The following is a 20299-nucleotide window of genomic DNA, read 5'->3' on the forward strand; positions in this document are numbered from 1 at the left end:
AAACACAGAAACGGTAGTTCCTAGCATATGAGGAAAGAAAATGTTGAAACAAGCTGGTATACTTGAATATTTCAATTTAAAAAAAATTAATCATTTTAAATATTCTCTTCTGTATTCATTAAAGAATGTAAGATCTTGTAGAACAATATAGGCAAACAAAAAAGTGCCACAGTTAAGAAAAAAAAAACAATGTAGCACTTTAAATATTTCCCTCTGATTATTTATTAATATATTGATTTATTCTAATTAGTTCCAAATGATGATACTGTTGAAAGGCTTATAGTCTGAATTTTCACAACGCACAGAACATAACACAGACAATCAGGAACTTTTAAGAGGTAATTTAAGAAAAAAATCATGTTTGATATTACAAATAATTGATCTGTAGAAGCAATATCATTCTACACTTTTTTCTTTGTATATTCTTATTTATTATTCAGTAAAAAATTCCTATATTCTGTTCAGTTGTATTTACATGAATATTTAATATCAATAACTAATGTCAAAAATTTCATTCTAAATATATAACTAAAAAATAAATAATGAATTCAAAGTAGTTCTTGCGATATATAATCTAAATTGTGTATAATGTAAATAAGTAGGAATGATATGTTAATAAAAAAAAAATGTCACAATAAATCAAATATAAATTGCATCATAATGAATCCAATCCACAGAGAAGCAAATTAAAAAAAAAAATTACATAATGACTAAACTCTTTACATAATAAACAAGTTATACTGCTTGATAACAGTTATCAGTTATTATGAGACTGCTATATCTTGATACCAGTCTGTTTAATGTTCATTGAATGACTAATTTTCTGTCATACTTTGAGACAGTTAGAGATGTATATTTGACAGTTATTGGAGAAGACTAAGCAAATGTTATAGCCTTCGTATTTTTTTCTTTATTTCTGACATATCTTCATGGAAAAATTTGAGAGCAAGTTTGTATTAAAAACACTAACTCCTAGACTTTTACAACACACAGTTCAATACATAAATAATACCAGATGTTATTGTGATACTGACTGCTTCTTATTTATTGTATATATATATTTATTGTGCCTAATATAGGTTTATAATACAACTAGTTTTAAGCAATGAGCCTACTTACATTCAGTCATAATCATTTTCAAACAATGAAATCATTAAGAGCCAACTCATAAATATAATATACATTGGTAATTCATACAACATTAGACAATCCTTGAAGGTCAAGTTTTGAAGAACATGTAGTTCACGGCCTTTACTTTTCAACAGCTTATAATTAACCACTTACAATTAAATTAAGTCTGCTATATTAAAATTATTGAGTAATGTAAGAAACATATTTTTTAATCCAGACAATTAGGCATGAACATAATTTTACAAATGTAGATTATTTCAACTGTTCTCCAGCTTTTGTACTGATTTAGGTCAAATGAAAAACAATAATGAGTCTCAAAACATGTGTAGAATGGGCCTTCTTAGACACAAGGCATTGGTGGAAGTCAAAAATAACTTTACCTATAAAAACTGAAATACAGATAAATAAATATTCAACTGAGATAAAAAGTGCATCAGATGAATACATAATAAGAAGCCCATACAAGATCGAAATACCCAAGAAAACATACACTGAACTCATATGGGAGCGACATAGCAAATGGAAAAATCATGAAGCCGTAGTAAGTAGATTATAATTATTAAAATAAGTCTATTTAATGAGATTTGCTGTCGGCTAAGTTAAGTAGTGTTGCTATGTCCAAATAATGATAGTGATCATTTTATCAAGATTATATATGAATATAATATCAAGTACAATATTAATTGCATAAAGTAAACACAATATTTACTTCAATAAAATTATAAAAGAACAAGACCCTCCTTTTTTCATCACTTTTTACTTAGATTATCTAATCTTTCAATAATTGATAGGGCATTTAAAAATAATAATTCACTGATTACAATAAAAAATTTATTTGGATAATACACTTACAAATTTTATTTCATATTATGTACTTAAGATCTATGAACTTTTTAGTTATCGACTACATTAATAATAATTGCTTGAATTTACCTTAGTTGGGTTGTATATTGTTCACAAAAATTATAAATAATCCTTCCTATAACTTATTTGTTAGAAGCCAATTTTTATTTTCACTATAAAACATTAATTTGCTAATTTTTATGATATAATTCTAAGTATGGTTACCCTTTTGTACAGAAAGGAATAAACTTAACAAAAATAAATACGAAACAAATTCCATAGTTGAAGATTCAACAAATAACCTCGTTAAAAATCTCATCTCTTCTATTTCAATTCAAAATACATCCATTAGCTCTCTCTATTGGTGATATACAGAATAATTTAATACCGCTACCTATTGGTAAAATAAGCTACTAAAACAACTTCATAAAAATATTATTTTAGTAGTTAATTTATTTTTTATATATCCATAATGATTATTTTTTGTAATTTAGTTATTTTTTAGAATTTATCTTATAGCTACATTTCATAAAATGATAATTAAAAACCATGAATTAATATTAGGTAGAAGATAATTAATTTTCTCTAAAATTGAGCCTGTTAACATATAATGTTCACTACATGGGCAGTAAGGGTGCATATGAATGTGAATTTTACAATTTTTTAAATATAATGTTTGAAATTTAATTTGTTTCTAACATCTATCTACATATATTTCTTACATTGCCCATCTTTAAATTTATCTCTTTTTAACAAATTATTATTTTTTATGAAATTTCATTTTTATCCATTAACTTCCAGGTCTGTGGCCTAACTAACAAAAAATATACATTTACGGACCTAAAAGAATATTCTACAATAATTGGGAAATGTTTGGTTAATGAGGGCTTATGCGGTGGAGATGTTATAGCAATATTACTCCCTAACAGCCCAGAATACATCAGTATCATTTTAGGTGCATCGGGCAGAGGTCTGACTATATGTTCAATAAACCCCTTATATACACCAGGTGAACAATATTTCTCAATATTTAGGTAATAAGTTATAGAAATATTAATATAAACTACTTATAATAATAAAAACTTGATTTCTTTATTTTAAAAAATGTACAAGTAATAATTGTAATTCTCAACATAAATGTAGTACCACCCTATCATAGCATTTAATAAATTAGAAGGATAAGAAATGAATAACATTGTGTATGGTGACTAAATTTTCATATTGAAAAAAAAGGGCATTTATTGAAAGACGCTAAAAATAGAGATCATTTGTCACCTTTTTGTTTTAAATCGATAAAATATGTGTTTTTGAAATTGAGGATTTTTAGACAAATGTCTACAAAAACAAAATTACAATTTTCACTATAAAACATGCAATATATTTTTAAATGATCATATTTGTGAAAAAATAATAATTATAAATTGATTTTTAATGACTAGCTTGAAGTAGGATTAGTTAAATTATCACACACAACATTATATATTCAATAAATGATAAAAACAAGTATAAACAGAACCAAAAATAATTATGGATACTTATTACATAGAAACATATTCGCTTTAAACTAAAAATATTGTGGGAGCAAGTTTTCATTGGTTTTCAAGCAAGGAATCATTTAGATAATACTGTTGAGGTGGTTGTGTTAGATTGTCTGACTCCAATTAATAATGGAGGTACTCTGTAGCAGAGGTTGTCAACAATGGGTGCTCAAACAGGTTAGGTAGCTGGTTAGGAGATGAATGGACAGGATGAGTCTTAGGGGTGCTAGCCATAAATCCTCAAGGATGGAATCTTTGCTCTGCAGGGTACTAATACTAGTAATAGTACAAATATTAATACAAAGTGTTTGCCTGATGACTGTAGTAGTTCAGGTGTTAGCTCATAGGTTGCATTGCCGAGCCATAGCAGTTTTTGAGGCTGTAGTAGTTACTGTATGGATACTTAGCAGGTAGCAGTGTCGCTACAATACCATTGAATACTAAAGTTTCATTACAATATGCAAGTATCTTCATTAACATATTCCCTTTGATGTGTTGATTACTCTGCAGTTTGTTATCTTTGCTCCCCAATATCTACGTATTTATCACTGACAATAATCCTTCTATTGGAACACTTGTTGCTGGAAGGCACTTCACAAATTATTTTTAAGTTCACAAGATTTAGTTCACTGGGGACTTCCACAGTTACAGCTTGGGTCTGATACTACACTATACTCATATATGGTGTAGTTTAGAACTGTTTTTAAAATTGTTTTTAATATATTTTCCAGATGAAATATCTCATCAACTAAAAAATTCAGGAGCTAAAAAAGTCATAACATTTCCTCATAAAGTGCAAGATGTGATGAAGGCAGTTGACAACCTTAAAATGACAAAATGCCTCCCGCCAAATTTCAAAGTATTATCCATTAGAATAGATGAACAAAGTAGCCCAAACCTTCCTAAAGAAATAATAAGTTTAAATGACTTAGTAAATAGATTGGCAGTTACTAATAGTCCAAAGACTGTGCCCTCCAGTATAGCTGACGATTCTCTGGCATTCATTTCACATTCTAGTGGTACCACTGGCTTACCAAAAGGAGTTTGCCTTACACACAGGAATGTCACAGCTTCAATTCTACAGATGATGGAGGGACACACAACATTTTTTAAAGAAACTAATGGTAATATGCAAATATATATTTAGTTGTAACATATTTTATAATCAAATCTACATTTTGAAAACTATTTTATCATTATTTTTTTTAATGTTAATTCACTTTCTAGTCATTAAAATTCATTTGTTGTTAATAATTTTGAAGGAAGCTGCAAACTTCCATTATTAATTTTTGTCGTTATCGGAAAGGAAATAGTCCTGATTAGCCAAACAGTTAGAGCTTAGAAATAGTATCTGGTTTCTATTACTGAATGTAGCTGAACAAAGTTCGACCATAATCTCTTAATTCAGAGAAAACCCTCAAGTTAAAGTCATAAACATGGAAACAATTGAGTAATGAATAGATATCATATTAGTTTATATAACTTTTTTTCACACAATTGTGTATAAATTAGAAGTGAAATGTTACAAAATTCATCAGTATAACTGGTAAGTGAAACCATGCCATGTATCTCATTATATTCATTACATTCCATTAAAAAAATTACAACAGCTCCAATTTATAATTTTAATAGTCATTTTACCTTAATTATACGACTAAATATGGTTACAGATAATCACCAAGATGTTATACCTATGTTTCTGCCCATTTTCCATAATTATGCTCTTGAAATGACGTTATGTGCATTATATAATGGATCTAAACTTGTAACTCTTCCAAAATTTGAAGAAAAAACTTTCTTATCCACACTAAAACAGCATAAAGTAAGTACACTAAACAATAAAAGGAAATATTTATAAATGATAAAGGATTTTACATTAAAGTGGGTAATTTTCTAAAAAATTCAATGAAAATTGATTGTTGGTCTACTTTTATTCAGGCGACAATACTTTTCGTTGTCCCTCCAACAATACTTTTTCTGGGATCCAATCCATTAGTGACTGAAGATCATTTGAAATACTTGAAAGTTATATGTACTGCTGCAGCACCAGTTGGTAAAGATGATATTGATCGGTGTTTGAAGAAAGCTCTGAAAAATATAAATTTCATTCATGGTAAGAGACAATAATTGGTAGAACTTATGAAAACTTTTTAATATCAGCATTAACTTTCAATGTTACAATTAATAGTACATTTACATATATTTCCTAATGGTATCAATTAATTATTAAATTTGCATTGATAATTTCCCACAGAAATACTCTCTCATTTGTCACTTTGTAAACAATGTTTTTCTTAGAGTTGTTATTCAATATTGTATTATGATAATTCAAAAGATTTTGAATATCATATTATTGGTTTCTGAGCCCTCTGGGTCAGTTGATTTTTTTAACAATAATTTCATCCTTTTCATTACCAAACAATAAGCCTAGGTCCAAAGGATAAGATCTTTAAGTAAAAAAAAAAAATGTATATATATTTAGTTTCCTTCACCACTATGATTAAAAATTCCATAAAGACAATAATTTTGTTCATCAAATTACTTATTTTGAACATTCCTTACAGCAATTAATTCCAAAGATACCCCAAGAGCACTAGTAATTACTCCTTGATTCAACATTTTACCAACTACTGAAACATATGGACCCAAGCATACTTCCAAAAAAGACTTTATTGACTAAACGATACCCTTGTATCAATATTAACTATTTTGCATCATAGCTAACAAAAATCTAATTAAAATTTCTGTTTCCATATTCTACAGCATATGGGCAGACTGAAGCTATGTGTTGTCTTACTCATACACCTTATGGAGACAAAAATTATAGTTCAGTTGGTAAAGCATTGGCCAATACAGAACTCAAAATTATTGACCTTCAAACTGGCCACCCGAAAGGACCTAATGAAGAAGGAGAACTCTGCTTTAAGGGGCCACAAGTAAATCCTTCAATTATATTCATAATTATTTTCTTTTATTATTTTTCATTTCCATTGAAATAAAATATTTAATAAGGAAAAATAAATTAAAAATATTTATCAATTATGAGAAACATTTAAACTTTTTAAAACAAAAGTGTCTAAACATTTGGAGGATCATAAAATTCATCAATCAATTCAAAATAAATATAAGTTAAACTTATTTATAAGTTTTTATTTGGAGAGTGCAAATTCATTTTGATTAAATAAACATCCAAAAAAAAATGTATACATATACATATATTATACATATACATATATATGATAAGAATTACTATTCCAAAATGAACCTACAGAAATTATTTCTTCACTAATATGAATTCTAAAATTCATCAATTAAAGGCAACTTCATTATTGCTATCAAGTAGCAAATAAAATTACTTGATAAGTTGAAATATTATTTTAACTTGGAGGATATAGAGTCACCTAGTTAGATTAACAATAACTATTTATTATTTTTCAAAACATTAAATAGTTATTGTTTATGCTGTTTTAAAACTGATTATATTAGAATATAGCTCTTTTATTGATATTATTATATCACTTAACCATCTAACTGAATTATTGTATTTTAGATGTCACTTGGTTACTTGAATAATCCAGATGCTACCAAAGAAGCTATAGATTCCGAAGGCTGGTTCCACACAGGAGATGTTGGTTACTATGACAAAGATGGATTTTTTTATATTGTCGATAGGATCAAAGAAATGGTAAAAGTTAAAGGATTTCAGGTATTCTTTTTTATTAGTCCACAACTAAGATGAAATTTTAATCATATTAATACCAATGATCATTTAGTAACCCAATGGGTCCATATTATGTTTAAGGTTGCCCCAGCTGAATTAGAACATATACTTCGAAGTAAACCAGAAATAGAAGCAGCAGGAGTTATTGGTATTCCAGATACGAGAAAAGGTGAAGCTCTCGTAGCATTTATCAAGAAGAAAGAAGGGTCATCGATAACTGAAAGTGCCATTCGTGAATTCTTAGCAGGCAAAGTAGCTCCATTTAAATTAATAGAAAAATATATTTATGTTGACTCAATACCTACAACTCAATCCGGAAAAATTTTACGGAAGGAGCTGAAAAAGATGTATGGATCTATGGCTTAAACTAGAACTATTGATTGTAATTAGTTGGACAGTTTAGTATTCATATTTTATATTCAGTGCCCTCTTTATATGCAATGCAAAAAAAAAAAATCTATTTTTTATTTTAAGCACATGGCAATACTTATTGATGTAATATATTGGGAGAGGGAACTAATGTTGGTTTTCACTGTTCATTTTCTCTTATCAAATCTTTTGATAAATGCCTCATACTCCTCCCATCTATATTTTTCAAATCTGCAAAACTTAAATATCTCACTTCATGTTTAAAAAATGAGAGAGATTTACTTTAAATTTTTTTTATTCTTATTTATTTATTTAATGTAATATACAACTATATAAATAATAAATACAGTAAGTAAATCTGTGGACTGTTTCATTTACACTTGAAAATCTTGGGAAGGAACCACCCATTGGTGGTACTTCAAAACCAGTTTGTACTGTATTACAAGGGGGATCATTCTTTCAATGAAACATTTTTTGGTGATAGTGGGTCAAAAAATATTAGATACATGTCGGTTCATAGAAATTTTTCATATTTTTAGAAAGTTTTTATATTATCATATGTTGCCTTCACTCTGCATGTATTTAATCATATTCCAATTGATTATTATGTTATTATATTCAAATTGATTTGTTTTTTGTCTATATTAAGAATAGAAGATTATTTACTGTTTGTTTTTTCTGCTAAACTTTGTTACAAACTGGATTTAAAATGCAGATACTTATTAGAAACCTCACTAATATGGATTATATATGGAATTATAACAATATTTTTTCTTTGTAAAAATTAAAATTTAATTGTGTTGCTGGAAAAATAAATATATGATTTTTTTTAATATCCTAATTTATTTTTAATTATTCAAAAGATTTTTTGTTTCCAATATCCAATTCCTATCCCTATTCCCTACTATTTTTCTTGAAGATAAAATTGGCGGTGGCCTAGTGACGTTTCGTAAATTCTGGCAATGGCCAGATTCTTCAATTAAGTCAGGAGTGCCTGTTTCTACAGTTACCTCATTCATCTGTCACTGCTTTTTAATACCAGTGATGCAATTGAGAGGGAAGTCATGGGATCTCCTGAAAACCAGTTTTTTCCTATACAAGTGGTGAAGAACAATCCTTATCTGGAGTTTCTCAGACTGATTATAAATATAGTCAGTTCTTGACTTAAGACCACCTCAGCTAATGGACTTTCTGACTTATAATTTAAATAAATAACTTTTTTTGTAATAAGTTGTGCACTCCTGGAGTAAGACAAGATGATTCAATCAATTTTGTATAAAATCTGAATGATGCAATCAGTTCTCTCAGCCACTGTACAGTCATTGCCTTGCACCAAATGAATGAATTATACATCCAAATATAATATACTATATTTAGCAAACAAATAAAATATTTGTATGTAAATTCTTAAATTTATTAATTTTTTTTTAATTTATAAAAAAAATAAAAACAATTTAATAACTAAAAATGATATGATAAAAGAATTATTTATGACATTTAGAACTATTATTACTATCTACTATCACTATTTATTTAATACCTTCTGTCAGCCTAACCCTCATTTTACAAATTATATAACTGTTCAGTGATTTTACTAATCGTTGCTCAAATTGTATAACTGTAATTTATGTGTAGTCAGTAGTTCAGACTGTATTATTTATTTTCAACACAGTGTAATATATATAAATATATTGAGGTTCCTTTTCTTTTCTAGCTGTTCAGGCTTTACAACAAATGGAAAAAAATTTTTTTAATGGTCATAAGAAAAATTTTAAGGTTAACAATAACTGCAAGGTTTGAGTTAGATTCTGTACTTCTGAAAGAAGTACTATCTATATCTTGAGCAATCGTTTTACAAGGATGAAATGTAAGCATTCATCAATTTTTTCCCCATATATTTTGCAATCCAAGATTCCATTGACAAACTCACTAAGCTACCCAACTCAATCTCTAAAATTGAACTAACAAGTATTATTACATTTTTAGACAACTAATACAAATCTTAGATAAACAAATACGTCATAGTTTATATAAGCAAAACATAAACATAGGGTAATTTAATAAATAATGTTCTTCTTTTCCATGAAAAAAACATTAAGGAGAAAAGGGATAAAGCCAGATCTAAATATGGATAAATTAAATACGATTATTCATAGCTTTATTTTTTTCTTAAAAATATAATAAATAATTATTTTTATCATGAGTAAAATTTTATTAATATTTGAAATTAATTAATCAAACATATTTACTCTTTCGAACAGATGAAGAGTTCTTCAACACCATTAATGGTTTTGAAGTTCATAATGATTTACAAAATAAAATAATTAATCACATCAGCTCAACAAATGACAGTAAAGAGAAATTCACAGAAATTCAGTTCACAGATTTATACATGTTTTTCAGTTCCTTCCGTAAAATTTTTCCTGATTGAGTTGTAGGTATTGAGTCAACGAAAATATATTTTTCTATTAATTTATATGGAGCTACTTTGCCTGCTAAGAATTCACGAATGGCACTTTCAGTTATCAATGACTCTTCTTTCTTCTTGATAAATGCTACGAGAGCTTCACCCTTTCTTGAATCTGGGATACCAATAACACCTGCTTCATCAATATCAGGGCTACTTCGAAGTATATGTTCTAATTCAGCCGGAGCAACCTAAAAAAATTATTATGATTAAAATATAAGTTCTTATTTAATCAAATTATAACCATAATTAAGTTGAAATTTATTCTCGCTACTTCTACTAGCCTAGAATAATGATCATTAAATAGTGAAAAGAATGCAAATTGCTGCTTACTTTAAATTGTGGCACATCTAACAAATAAAATTTTTTTTTTTATTATTTTATATTTGACTTATTCTATAGGCTTTGTAGACCATAGATTTAGACCAAGGCTGTGCTTAATTTATGACAACACTACAAGCTTTGGGACAGTCATTAAGATGACCTCATCAGTAGAGAAAGTAATCTCAGTATATGATGTCATCTTTAGAATACATCCAAATCAATAATATATCATAAATTTTTAGTTGTCTGATGTTCCACTGTTTAATAAAAGCAGCTATATGTTCTCTTGAAATGATAATTATTAAATTTAAATAATTTTGTAAAATTAAAATTTGAGAATTTACAATGAAAGAATTTAAATATTCTAAATAAAGTTGAAATGAATACCTGAAATCCTTTAACTTTTATCATTTCCTTAATTCTATCAACGATATAAAAAAATCCATCTTTGTCATAGTAACCAACATCTCCAGTGTGGAACCAGCCTTCGGAATCTATAGCTTCTTTGGTAGCTTTCAGATTATTCAAATAACCTTTTGACATCTAAAACACCAGTAATTCAGTTTCATTAGTTCCCTTAGTGGTTAGGTAAAGAAAAGTGAATTTATGTCTTACATACAAAGTTAATTGAAGGCTACAAGGGGGGAACGAGGTATTTCTCTTTTTTTCTAAATGTTTAGGTAAACAAAAGTTATCTTGGAATCACCTATTCTTTACACTTTCCACATATAATTCAACAGTAATTTTTGCGATGTTTATGATTTTTTTCTCCTGTTTTATATTACCATCATATCTACTATCCAAAAATCAATTACTGACTGTAGTTAACCATATTTAGAAACAATTATTGATTTGTCTCTGTTTTTCTTTTTTATTCCTCAATAATATTCCCCTATTTTAATAATTGCCATTCAATGATAACTTCAATATAAGAACTAGTTGCTAACAAAAAATTAGTTGTTTATAATATTTAATGATGTTATCTATTCCCAGAGCAGAAATTGTTATACTAATGTTATCAATCAGTTTTAGCTAGAGTAGGAAAATCAAGATATAGTCCATTGATTTGAATCCCACTTGGAAATATAATAGAATTTAGGGAAGGGTTTTATAAACAAAGACAAAGAGTATATGTTTCCCTTAATAGCCGCCACTACTGACTGCCCCAAACAAAGGTTTCCTGTCAGAGAGCAGTGTTGCCATCTACTTTTTTATTTACAAATCAAATATCAAAACTTATTTTCTACAAGTGGAAATGAAGAGAGAGGGAACCCCCAGTGGTCACCAAAAGGTTGCCACCCAGCCATAAAAATAGTGGGAATATCAAGATTCATTTTGCAGGAGAGCCATGATATACATATTAAATGATCCCCAGGAGGAAATCAAACTTGCAAGGCTTTGAATATTGTAAAACCCTTTTCCCACCACGTTTCAGCATCACAACCTAAATATAAAGGTATACAAAATCAACTACAAAAATACATTACATAATTATTACTATATTATTATAAATAATTACATCCTAGGATTTCTGCTTTACAGAATAGATAAATATTTCTAATTTCTTATTTTTTTTTTTGTACTAAAGTATTTCATTATTAAATGGAATAATTAACAATCAAAAGATTTACTTGTGGTCCTCTAAAGCAAATTTCTCCTTGTTCATTGACTCCTTTCGATTTGCCAGTTTGAAGATCATTAACTTTGAGTTCTGTATTGGCCAATGTTTTTCCAATTGAACTGTAATTTCTGTTACCAAAAGGCGTATGCGTTAGAAAACACATGGCTTCAGTCTGGCCATATCCTACAAAAAATGACAACAGATTAATTTAGTTTTTAAATTAAGAAAATCTGTAATTTTAAAAAAGTTTTTTCTCCAGAAAACAATTTTTTTACCACAAGATTACTAACATAGCAAAATAACTCTTTATTTATTTAAATGAGAAGGATACAATTTTATGAATATAATCAGAATGTATTGATGTGTTGATGAAAAATTGAATTATATTAACATAATTGTTGAAATATTAATATTGTTTACTTAGTGGGAAAGGCAGTCTTCATGGGAAAATATCATAGAGATGTAACATGATGTTGTTAAGATTAATTAGAATTTCAAAAGGTAAAACATTCAATTAATTAATTACCTTGGATAATATTTACATCTGTTGGAGCTTTGCCTAAGCATCGATCAATATCATCTTTACCAAGCGGTGCTGCAGCTGTACAAATAACTCTTAAATTTTTCAGATGTTCTTTAGTCACTGATGAATTTGATCCCAGAAAAATTATTGTAGGAGGAACAGCGAAAAGTATTGTCGCCTTTAAAAAAATTAAGAACTAATCAATTTCACTGAATAATCAATATAGGTATTATAATTTCAAATAAAATCCATTACTATATATAGATATAGCATTTTTCTTTCCAGTGCACTTACTTCATGCTGTTTGAGTGTGGTCAAGAAAGTCTTTTTTTCAAATTTTGGAAGAGTTACAATTTTAGATCCATTATATAATGCACATAATGTCATCTCAAGAGCGTAGTTATGGAAAATTGGCAGAAACATTGGTATAACATCTTGATGGTTATCTGTAACCATTTTAAGTTGTTTATTGAATTGAAATGATCCCTCTTAATACCTAAATTAAAACTATTATAGCTTTGTTGATGTAATGCAATTATATGAGAAGAAGATGGTTGGGAAGTGCGGTAAAAATATAACATAAATAAGTTGAAATAACTCATTTAATAGTCCTTATATTTTGGCTAGAATTTACAGCCTTCATTAGGGCGAAGAACAAAGAACAAGGTAACAACCAATTTATAAAAAAATTAAAAAAGAAAATATAAACAGAATGACATAATGTAAATAATTGTACAGAATGAAAATAATAAAATTAAAGTAATAAAAGAAGTGGAAAATAAAATGAATATATAAGTAATTGAATAATTAAGTAAAAATAACATAATTAAGGAAATAAAAATTTGAAGTTATATATTTAAAACTTAAAATTATGGAAAGAAAAATTAAAATTGAGAGAAAGAAAATATATGTAACTAATGAAATATGTAACCATAATATTATATAAGGAAAGAAAATATGAACTAACTAACTTAACTTACAGCCAAAACGTAGCCACTATTAAATAAGTTATTTCAACTAATTTGTGTTATATTTTGACCGCACCCCCCAACCATAATCTCCTCATATAACTTATCCATGGCCAACTATCTCTCATAATTATGAATCCAATTATAATTGAATTTTACCATTTGTTTCTCTGAAGAATGAGGTGTGCTTTTCCATCATCTGTAAAATTGAAGCTGTGACATTCCTATGAGTTAGGCAAACTCCTTTTGGTAAACCAGTGGTACCACTGGAATGTGAAATGAATGCCAGCGATTCATCAGCTATACGGGAGGGCACAGTCTTTGGACTATTAGTAACTGCCAAACTATTTACTAAGTCATTTAAACTTACTATTTCTTCTGGAAGGTTTGTAGAAATTTTGTCATCTACATTAATCGATAATATTTTAAAGTTTTGAGGAAGGTATTTAGCCTTTTCAAGATGGTCAACTGCCTTCATTACATCATGCACTTTTCCTGGAAATGTTATGATCTTTTTGGCTCCTGAATTCCTGATTTGATGAAATATTTCATCTGGAAAATATATTAATAAAAGATTTTTTTTTCTTTGTAAACTTTTGATATTATTATTATTTCAAAGATATTAGATTTTTTATATCTTATAGTCCAGTAAAGTAGAAAAAAAGATCCAAGATCTAAACATTCAGAAAGTAAAGAAGTGACTTCCCCATTATTTTTTAGCACCACAAAAACATTATGTCCTTTAAATTCACATATTTATGCCTAAGAGTATGTGTGAGAGGAATGGAAGGGGGAAAAACTTATAATTCATCATTTTTTTTCATTTGTCTCAAAAACTAAGATTTAGGTGCTAGGTGTTAGTGACACCTAGTTTTAAAAAAAAAAGTTTTACAACTTTAAACAAGACAAAATTGGAGTATATTAAATGCCCTACCAAACCGGACATATAACTTTTTTTTTCAAACCATGTAGTTTATAAGATATTGTAAGGTTAAATATAAGTCCAGTCAAATTAGATACCTCACCCTAACATTAAAAAAAAATAAACAGTAAAATGTTATATATTTTTTAGCAACACCTATAAATTACGTGTGTAAAAGTCCCACAGATTTGAGCTTCAGGTTGAGAATGTAGAGGGGAGTAAATGTGGTAAAAACCGTTTGTTTTTTAAGTTTTTCCTTATTTGTTGAAAATCATTTTGCTCGGTGAAGTGAATTCTATCAGTGTGACATGAGTTATAACATTGAAGTACATTACATTTTCTACCAAAGTTGTTTTGTGCATTTATTCGTAAGCTCTGTAGTTTTGAGACATTAAAACAAACAATATACTTACATTTTAAAAACAATACCAAGGGATTCGATTGATTAGTCATATTTGTCTTATTAATTTGCTTCCCCAGTTAAAATCCTAGGCACATAATAATGTATTGTTGTTATTAAATAATAAAAAACTATTCTGTTTTATTTTTGGAATATTAGGGTTAGATGTCTGATTAAAGTAAATTAATATTTGCCCTTCCATATATCAGAATGTATATGGTTAATAAAAAAAAATTAAATGAAAATTTACCTAGGAAATTTAAAGTACTTTAATTTTGCAGAGAATTCATTTTTTACCAAACCCAATTATTTTTGAGATGTAAGCAAAAAATTGAAAAAATAAAAGGTTTTTACCACATCTAGCCTATCTATTATATAAACAAGTTTTTAGTGATCTCTATGTAATATTTTATTTTACATTCCTGTAGAATCCGAGCAATGAGTAGTACAATTAAACGAATGAATTTGTAAAATGAGGGTCGATTTGCCATTCAGTGGGCAGGAAGTTCTTCCCTAGTAACAATAAAAAATTTTTATCATTTATTTCTGGAACTTATTAAGTAAATAATGACAGTTATTATTTACCTGGTGTGTACAATGGGTTTATTGAACACACTGTCAGGCCTATTTCCGATGCACCTAAAATGATACTGATGTATTCTGGACTGTTTGAAAGTAATATTGCCAAAACATCTCCAGCACATAGTCCTTCATTGACTAAACATTTTCCAATCTTTGAGGAATATTCTTTAAGCTCAGTAAATGTATACTGTTTGTTTGTTATACCACAAACCTGGAAGATATTTAACAAAAATGAATTCTATAATTTCATTTTTACCTAATAAAATTTTGATACATTTCTATTTTATTTTTTCTTATTCAATTTTATATATTTTATACATTAAAATTACAGAATATTCAAACAAATAACTATCAAATATGGTTTTTGATGATATTTTATTTTATAAGTATCTAATTTGAAATCCAACTAAACTAATTGGTTTTATAAATCTAGTGCTAAGTCAATGATTTAGATTTCTATTCCTTTGAAAGTCTAAAACCTTACATATTTTAAATTATAATTAAAAAGGAAAAATAACTTTAAAATATCATCATTTTAATTGGCTAACTTTCCCTAATACTCGATTATTTAAATATAATGCGATTTTGGATCAAGTTCTATTATAAACATTTAAAATTAAAAAAAGAATACAATTAAAATCTTAAATCAAAGTATATTTATCTTTACATTACAATGCACTTCAAAAGTCAAGACTCCTTCAAATTTTTAGAAAATTTGATATATTTAAGAAAAATAAAACAAAACTGTAAAATCTTTTCTAACTGAACTTAACTAAAACAGAAGTAGATAAAATAATATGAAATAATGCCATTTTAAAGAATTCTAGAAAAAAATAAAATCAGTCATTAACTGATGAGAATTTACAGACAGGTGAGATTGAGTCTAACAGATCCTTAATTTTTTATTTTATTTATTCAATTAAAAATAACCCTAAGTCTTTAATCATGTAATATATTGAATGTTAACTCACGCTTCTTAACCAAAAGTTTTTTTTTATAAAACATTAATTAATGACTGAAATTGATGAACTAATTGTGTTTACTTTTAATATAACATTTTCATAAGGTCCTAAATCATTAACAATGCTTAATAGAATGGAGGAAAAACTTAATATATTGTAGCTTGATACATATAAAAATATGAAATTTCAAAAAATATAGATATATTGGAAATATATCCAGTTTTTACAATTCAACATAACTAGTGTGGACCTCAACATTTGACCGGCAGTGAATATGAATGTATGTATTGTCTTATGATACAGCTCTTAAGATACTGTTATTTGACAAAATGTATTGTTTTATCCTTACTACTAATCATGAGAAAGTACATATTATGATTATTGATGATATGTCTTAAGTTAACAACATTATCTATACTTGGAAATCCTAGCTCAATATAAATCTCATTTTATGATCTTAATTAAATAATTTTAATATACAACTTACAACAGCTATATGATTTTTCCATTTAATATATCGTTCCCAAATGAGTTCAGTATATGTTTTCTTAGGTATTTTTATGTGGTATGGGCTATTTATAATGTGGTCCTCAGTCAAACTACTTCTCCCAGTTGAACATTTATTTTGTATTTGAAATTTTATCGGTAACTCAATTGTAGGTAATGTTATATAAGAGGATGCATATCTCTCACCATTTTCAAGACTCATTCTTGTCTGTAATAATATCACGATTAATATAATTATTGAATAATCTGTTGAAATATTCTACAACCATAAAATGTATTTAATAGAAAATAAAATTTAAGATTTTTTTATTTATGATTCAATTGTGATGTCATAAACCTTTAATTTTCTTGGAAATGGTAGTTTTTAACTTTTCATAAATATGATTTTGAAAAAAAAAATAATAAGGAAGAAATGACTAAAGATTATATAACTTTCTTAACAAAGTACTTACAAAATTTCCCGATCATGACTCCAGAGCCTAGTAGTATAGATTTCTTATAAAAAATAGGTGAATTCAGTGCCTTAAGGTCTAAGCACAAATATAATTACTGATCTTTTTTTTTTTAACTTTTTTACAATACTATGCTATTATTAAAAATTGTTTGGTTGATATTATTAAAATACTACCATTCCACATTAAAATTTTTAAGGTCATTACAATATATTTTGGTTTTAATTACCTTCAAAATATTCCTGATTGACTTGATGAGCTTTGTTGTTACTTCGAGGTTTGACAACTCAGACTATGAGGCTTTTAATAGTCCTCTGGACTAATAATGATATAATGAGCCTATTCAAATAATTTATACACTGGGAATCTTTAAAATCCTCTCATGGTCTTTTTTTTGTTGAAGTTATAATACTTAATAATAAAATGTTATTTGTCCATGGTCTACAAGGATTAGGCAAATTTTTCTCTCACATTATCTCTTATATCTCATATTATCATCAATCATATGAGGCATTGACTTTCAAAGTAGAATAAATCAAAATTTTAAAGTTTTTCAGGGGGGCACAAAAAATGTCTTAGTTAATATAATACCAGGATTAAATCTCATGAATCACAACAAAGTGAATGCTAGATTGATCTGGTATTATTTTTCCTAGTGAAATAATATTATCCAAGACATATTTTATTATTAAGACGTATATTTTTTGTACTCTGAAAATTTTCACAATTTGGACTTATCCCGTTTTGAAAGTCAATGCCTTAAATTCAAGATTTTTCTTATTTGATAACAAGAAAATTGGTACAATTGTAAAGCTTCTGAAAACAAATTTTCTTTTAACAAGTTCTAACTGCAATATTTTCTTTGTTTGATTAATTGTAGATTTGTACTAATTGTCATTAGTAATATCATTGATTTCAGTCAATAAATCAATTTGATTGATAATCATGATTTTGAATAATGACAATAACAACCATCATTAATTTAGATGTGTTATGTTATATCATGGCTTATTAGTGTAATAAATTAGTATAAAATTTAGAAATATTTATTTCTCATACTTTGGAAACAAAAATTAAAGAAGTAAATCTTGGTATTAGTACTGTTTTGCCTAGTAAAACAATCACGAACCTAAGAGGTACCTAAACAAAAAAAACCCATGATCTTTAGCCCCCCAAAGAAAACAGATCTTGATTTAATAAATAACAATCATATTACAATTAATTCAATAATAATCTATACATTTTTATGTTGTTTTTTACGCTAACGATTTAAGATCTTTATCACTTTTGTCATTTTTAATTTTCATTGAAAATTTGTATACTCTTTGTTATTTTTTTTCAAAGTCTTCTTATATTATGTATAATTATAAAATTATGATTAAAAATATAACTTGATTAATTCAAAATATTTTTTCTTAAAAACTGGCACAACCTGAAAAATAGGAAGAGTGCAAGCACTTCTTCTTCTTTATCATCCTCCCTAAGTGCCTTTTAGCATGGGGGAGAGTCTAACCACTTGGTCCACACATCTCGGTCTCTGGCAAGCATCTTTATCTGAGCCAGTCTTTTTCCTCTTTATAGGCCTAGCTCCTTCTAGGTCTGCCTCGTGGTCTTCAACAATGAGCCTCGCCTTGTACATTTCCTTGGCACTCTGTCTTCCCCAATTCTACAGAAGTGGCATACCATCGGAGCTGTCGGTGATCAATCACTGATTTCACAGAGGGATCTGAAGTTCTTCTCTTATTCATTCATTTCTTATCCTATCTTTCCTAGTTTTGCCCATTATTCTTCATGAAAATTGCATTTCAGCAGCCGTAATCCTGCTCATGTGCTTGTCTTGGTTGACCCAACTTTCACTGCCATATAATAGTGTTGGCAGATACATTGCTTTAAAGATATGGAGCTTGATGTCCTTTTCTACCTCCTTCTTTCCCACAGTAGTATTGCATATCTAGTAGTAAATACTATTTGCTTTATTTATCTTATTGGGCACTTCTTGGTATATTTTACCAAATTTATTGAAAATCGTTCCAAGGTAGATATTGAAGTCCACTCTTTCCAATACTTCATCAATACACACTATTCTTACATTGCCCAAGTCCACTTCATCTCCTGTAACAGTCATAACCTTGCTCTTGCGGCTGTTAATACAAATTCCTTTGCAGGTGAGTTCTTTTTGCCATTCTATAATAGCCTGTTGCAATTTTTCATCAGAGTCTGTCACCAGCACGATATCGTCTGCACACAGAAACGCCTGTACTTGTACCATCCTCATGTTCCAAATACCGACTACAATCCAAGCAGTTCTTCTCCTGCATATTTTGTGTATTTCATCCATAAAGACAATAAATAATAGTGGACTGAGGCTATCTCCTTGTTTCACACCTCTTTCCATGGAAAATGGCTTTGGCACTCACCCAATGATACGCACTATTCATTTAGGGCTTTGATAAGTTGATTTAATCTCTTCTTGGAGGCCTGCAGGAATTTTTTTGGCTCCAAGTGCCCTCCAGATTTCGTATGAGTATACTGAATCGAAGGCAGAGTGTAAGCACAATATATTTATTTCTAAGAGACACATACAAAATATTAGAAGAATAGAATAAAGTTTGGCGTCAGTATTTGAATGAATGTATATATGCTTCTCCTGTAAAATTAGCATGATGTAGGGTGTTGCACTATTCAATCAAAGCAGCGATATAAACCATGTCAAGCTATTTCAATGAAGATAATATATAGCTGATATAAAAGATGACATACAAGACATAGACTAATACATCGATTGTAAATAAAATCGTTAGAGGGGTTTAAATCGGATAAAAATTGTAAAATCTATTGTATGAATTGGCATTTCCGTAAATCGATTTTATTTAAAAAGTTGATGTAACATAAATCTGCTCTAAATATTTTATTTCAGTTTCATACGGTTTTTCCTTTTTGCACTAGGCTGTTCACATACAGACTTTATT

General features: G+C 27.9%; 2 protein-coding genes across 6 annotated transcripts; one reads left to right on the plus strand and one right to left on the minus strand.

Moving 5' to 3' along the window:
• The first annotated feature begins 267 nt into the window (after positions 1 to 267).
• Positions 268 to 7875, plus strand: LOC106677909 (uncharacterized). Of its 5 annotated transcripts, none has more exons than XM_014416119.2 (9): positions 268 to 338; positions 1421 to 1672; positions 2776 to 2983; positions 4244 to 4636; positions 5183 to 5334; positions 5451 to 5625; positions 6276 to 6448; positions 7063 to 7218; positions 7315 to 7875. In XM_014416119.2, the coding sequence occupies exons 2-9, from the start codon at positions 1439 to 1441 to the stop codon at positions 7597 to 7599; spliced, it is 1776 nt and encodes a 591-aa protein (XP_014271605.1). In that variant the 5' UTR covers positions 268 to 338; positions 1421 to 1438; the 3' UTR covers positions 7600 to 7875. The 5 variants fall into 5 exon arrangements, with proteins under 5 accessions (XP_014271605.1, XP_014271604.1, XP_066903911.1 ...); XM_014416118.2 differs by lacking the exon at positions 268 to 338 and adding an exon at positions 773 to 949; XM_067047810.1 differs by lacking the exon at positions 268 to 338 and adding an exon at positions 773 to 945.
• Positions 7876 to 9734: 1859 nt separating this feature from the next.
• LOC106677910 (uncharacterized) lies at positions 9735 to 17662 on the minus strand. Its single transcript, XM_014416123.2, has 9 exons — positions 17560 to 17662; positions 16859 to 17086; positions 15413 to 15620; positions 13665 to 14057; positions 12832 to 12983; positions 12541 to 12715; positions 12025 to 12197; positions 10781 to 10936; positions 9735 to 10260 (listed from the first exon to the last, which is right to left on the minus strand). The coding sequence occupies exons 2-9, from the start codon at positions 17078 to 17080 to the stop codon at positions 9976 to 9978; spliced, it is 1764 nt and encodes a 587-aa protein (XP_014271609.1). The 5' UTR covers positions 17081 to 17086; positions 17560 to 17662; the 3' UTR covers positions 9735 to 9975.
• Positions 17663 to 20299: the final 2637 nt, after the last annotated feature.

This window comes from Halyomorpha halys, unplaced genomic scaffold (assembly GCF_000696795.3).
Source record: "Halyomorpha halys isolate HHAL.00 unplaced genomic scaffold, Hhal_1.1 Scaffold111.1, whole genome shotgun sequence".
Taxonomy (NCBI): Eukaryota; Metazoa; Arthropoda; class Insecta; order Hemiptera; family Pentatomidae; genus Halyomorpha; species Halyomorpha halys.

Excerpts from the sequence above, each read along its gene's own strand:
- LOC106677910 (XM_014416123.2), bottom strand. The coding sequence starts at position 17,080 with ATGAGTCTTGAAAATGGTGAGAGATATGCATCCTCTTATATAACATTA. Across the intron at positions 12,198-12,540 it reads AGATGTAAATATTATCCAAG|GATATGGCCAGACTGAAGCC; the intron begins GTAATTAATTAA and ends CATTTTTTGTAG. Across the intron at positions 10,937-12,024 it reads TTTGCTTTAGAGGACCACAA|ATGTCAAAAGGTTATTTGAA; the intron begins GTAAATCTTTTG and ends CTGGTGTTTTAG.
- LOC106677909 (XM_014416119.2), top strand. The coding sequence starts at position 1,439 with ATGAGTCTCAAAACATGTGTAGAATGGGCCTTCTTAGACACAAGGCAT. Across the intron at positions 6,449-7,062 it reads TCTGCTTTAAGGGGCCACAA|ATGTCACTTGGTTACTTGAA; the intron begins GTAAATCCTTCA and ends ATTGTATTTTAG. Across the intron at positions 7,219-7,314 it reads TAAAAGTTAAAGGATTTCAG|GTTGCCCCAGCTGAATTAGA; the intron begins GTATTCTTTTTT and ends ATTATGTTTAAG.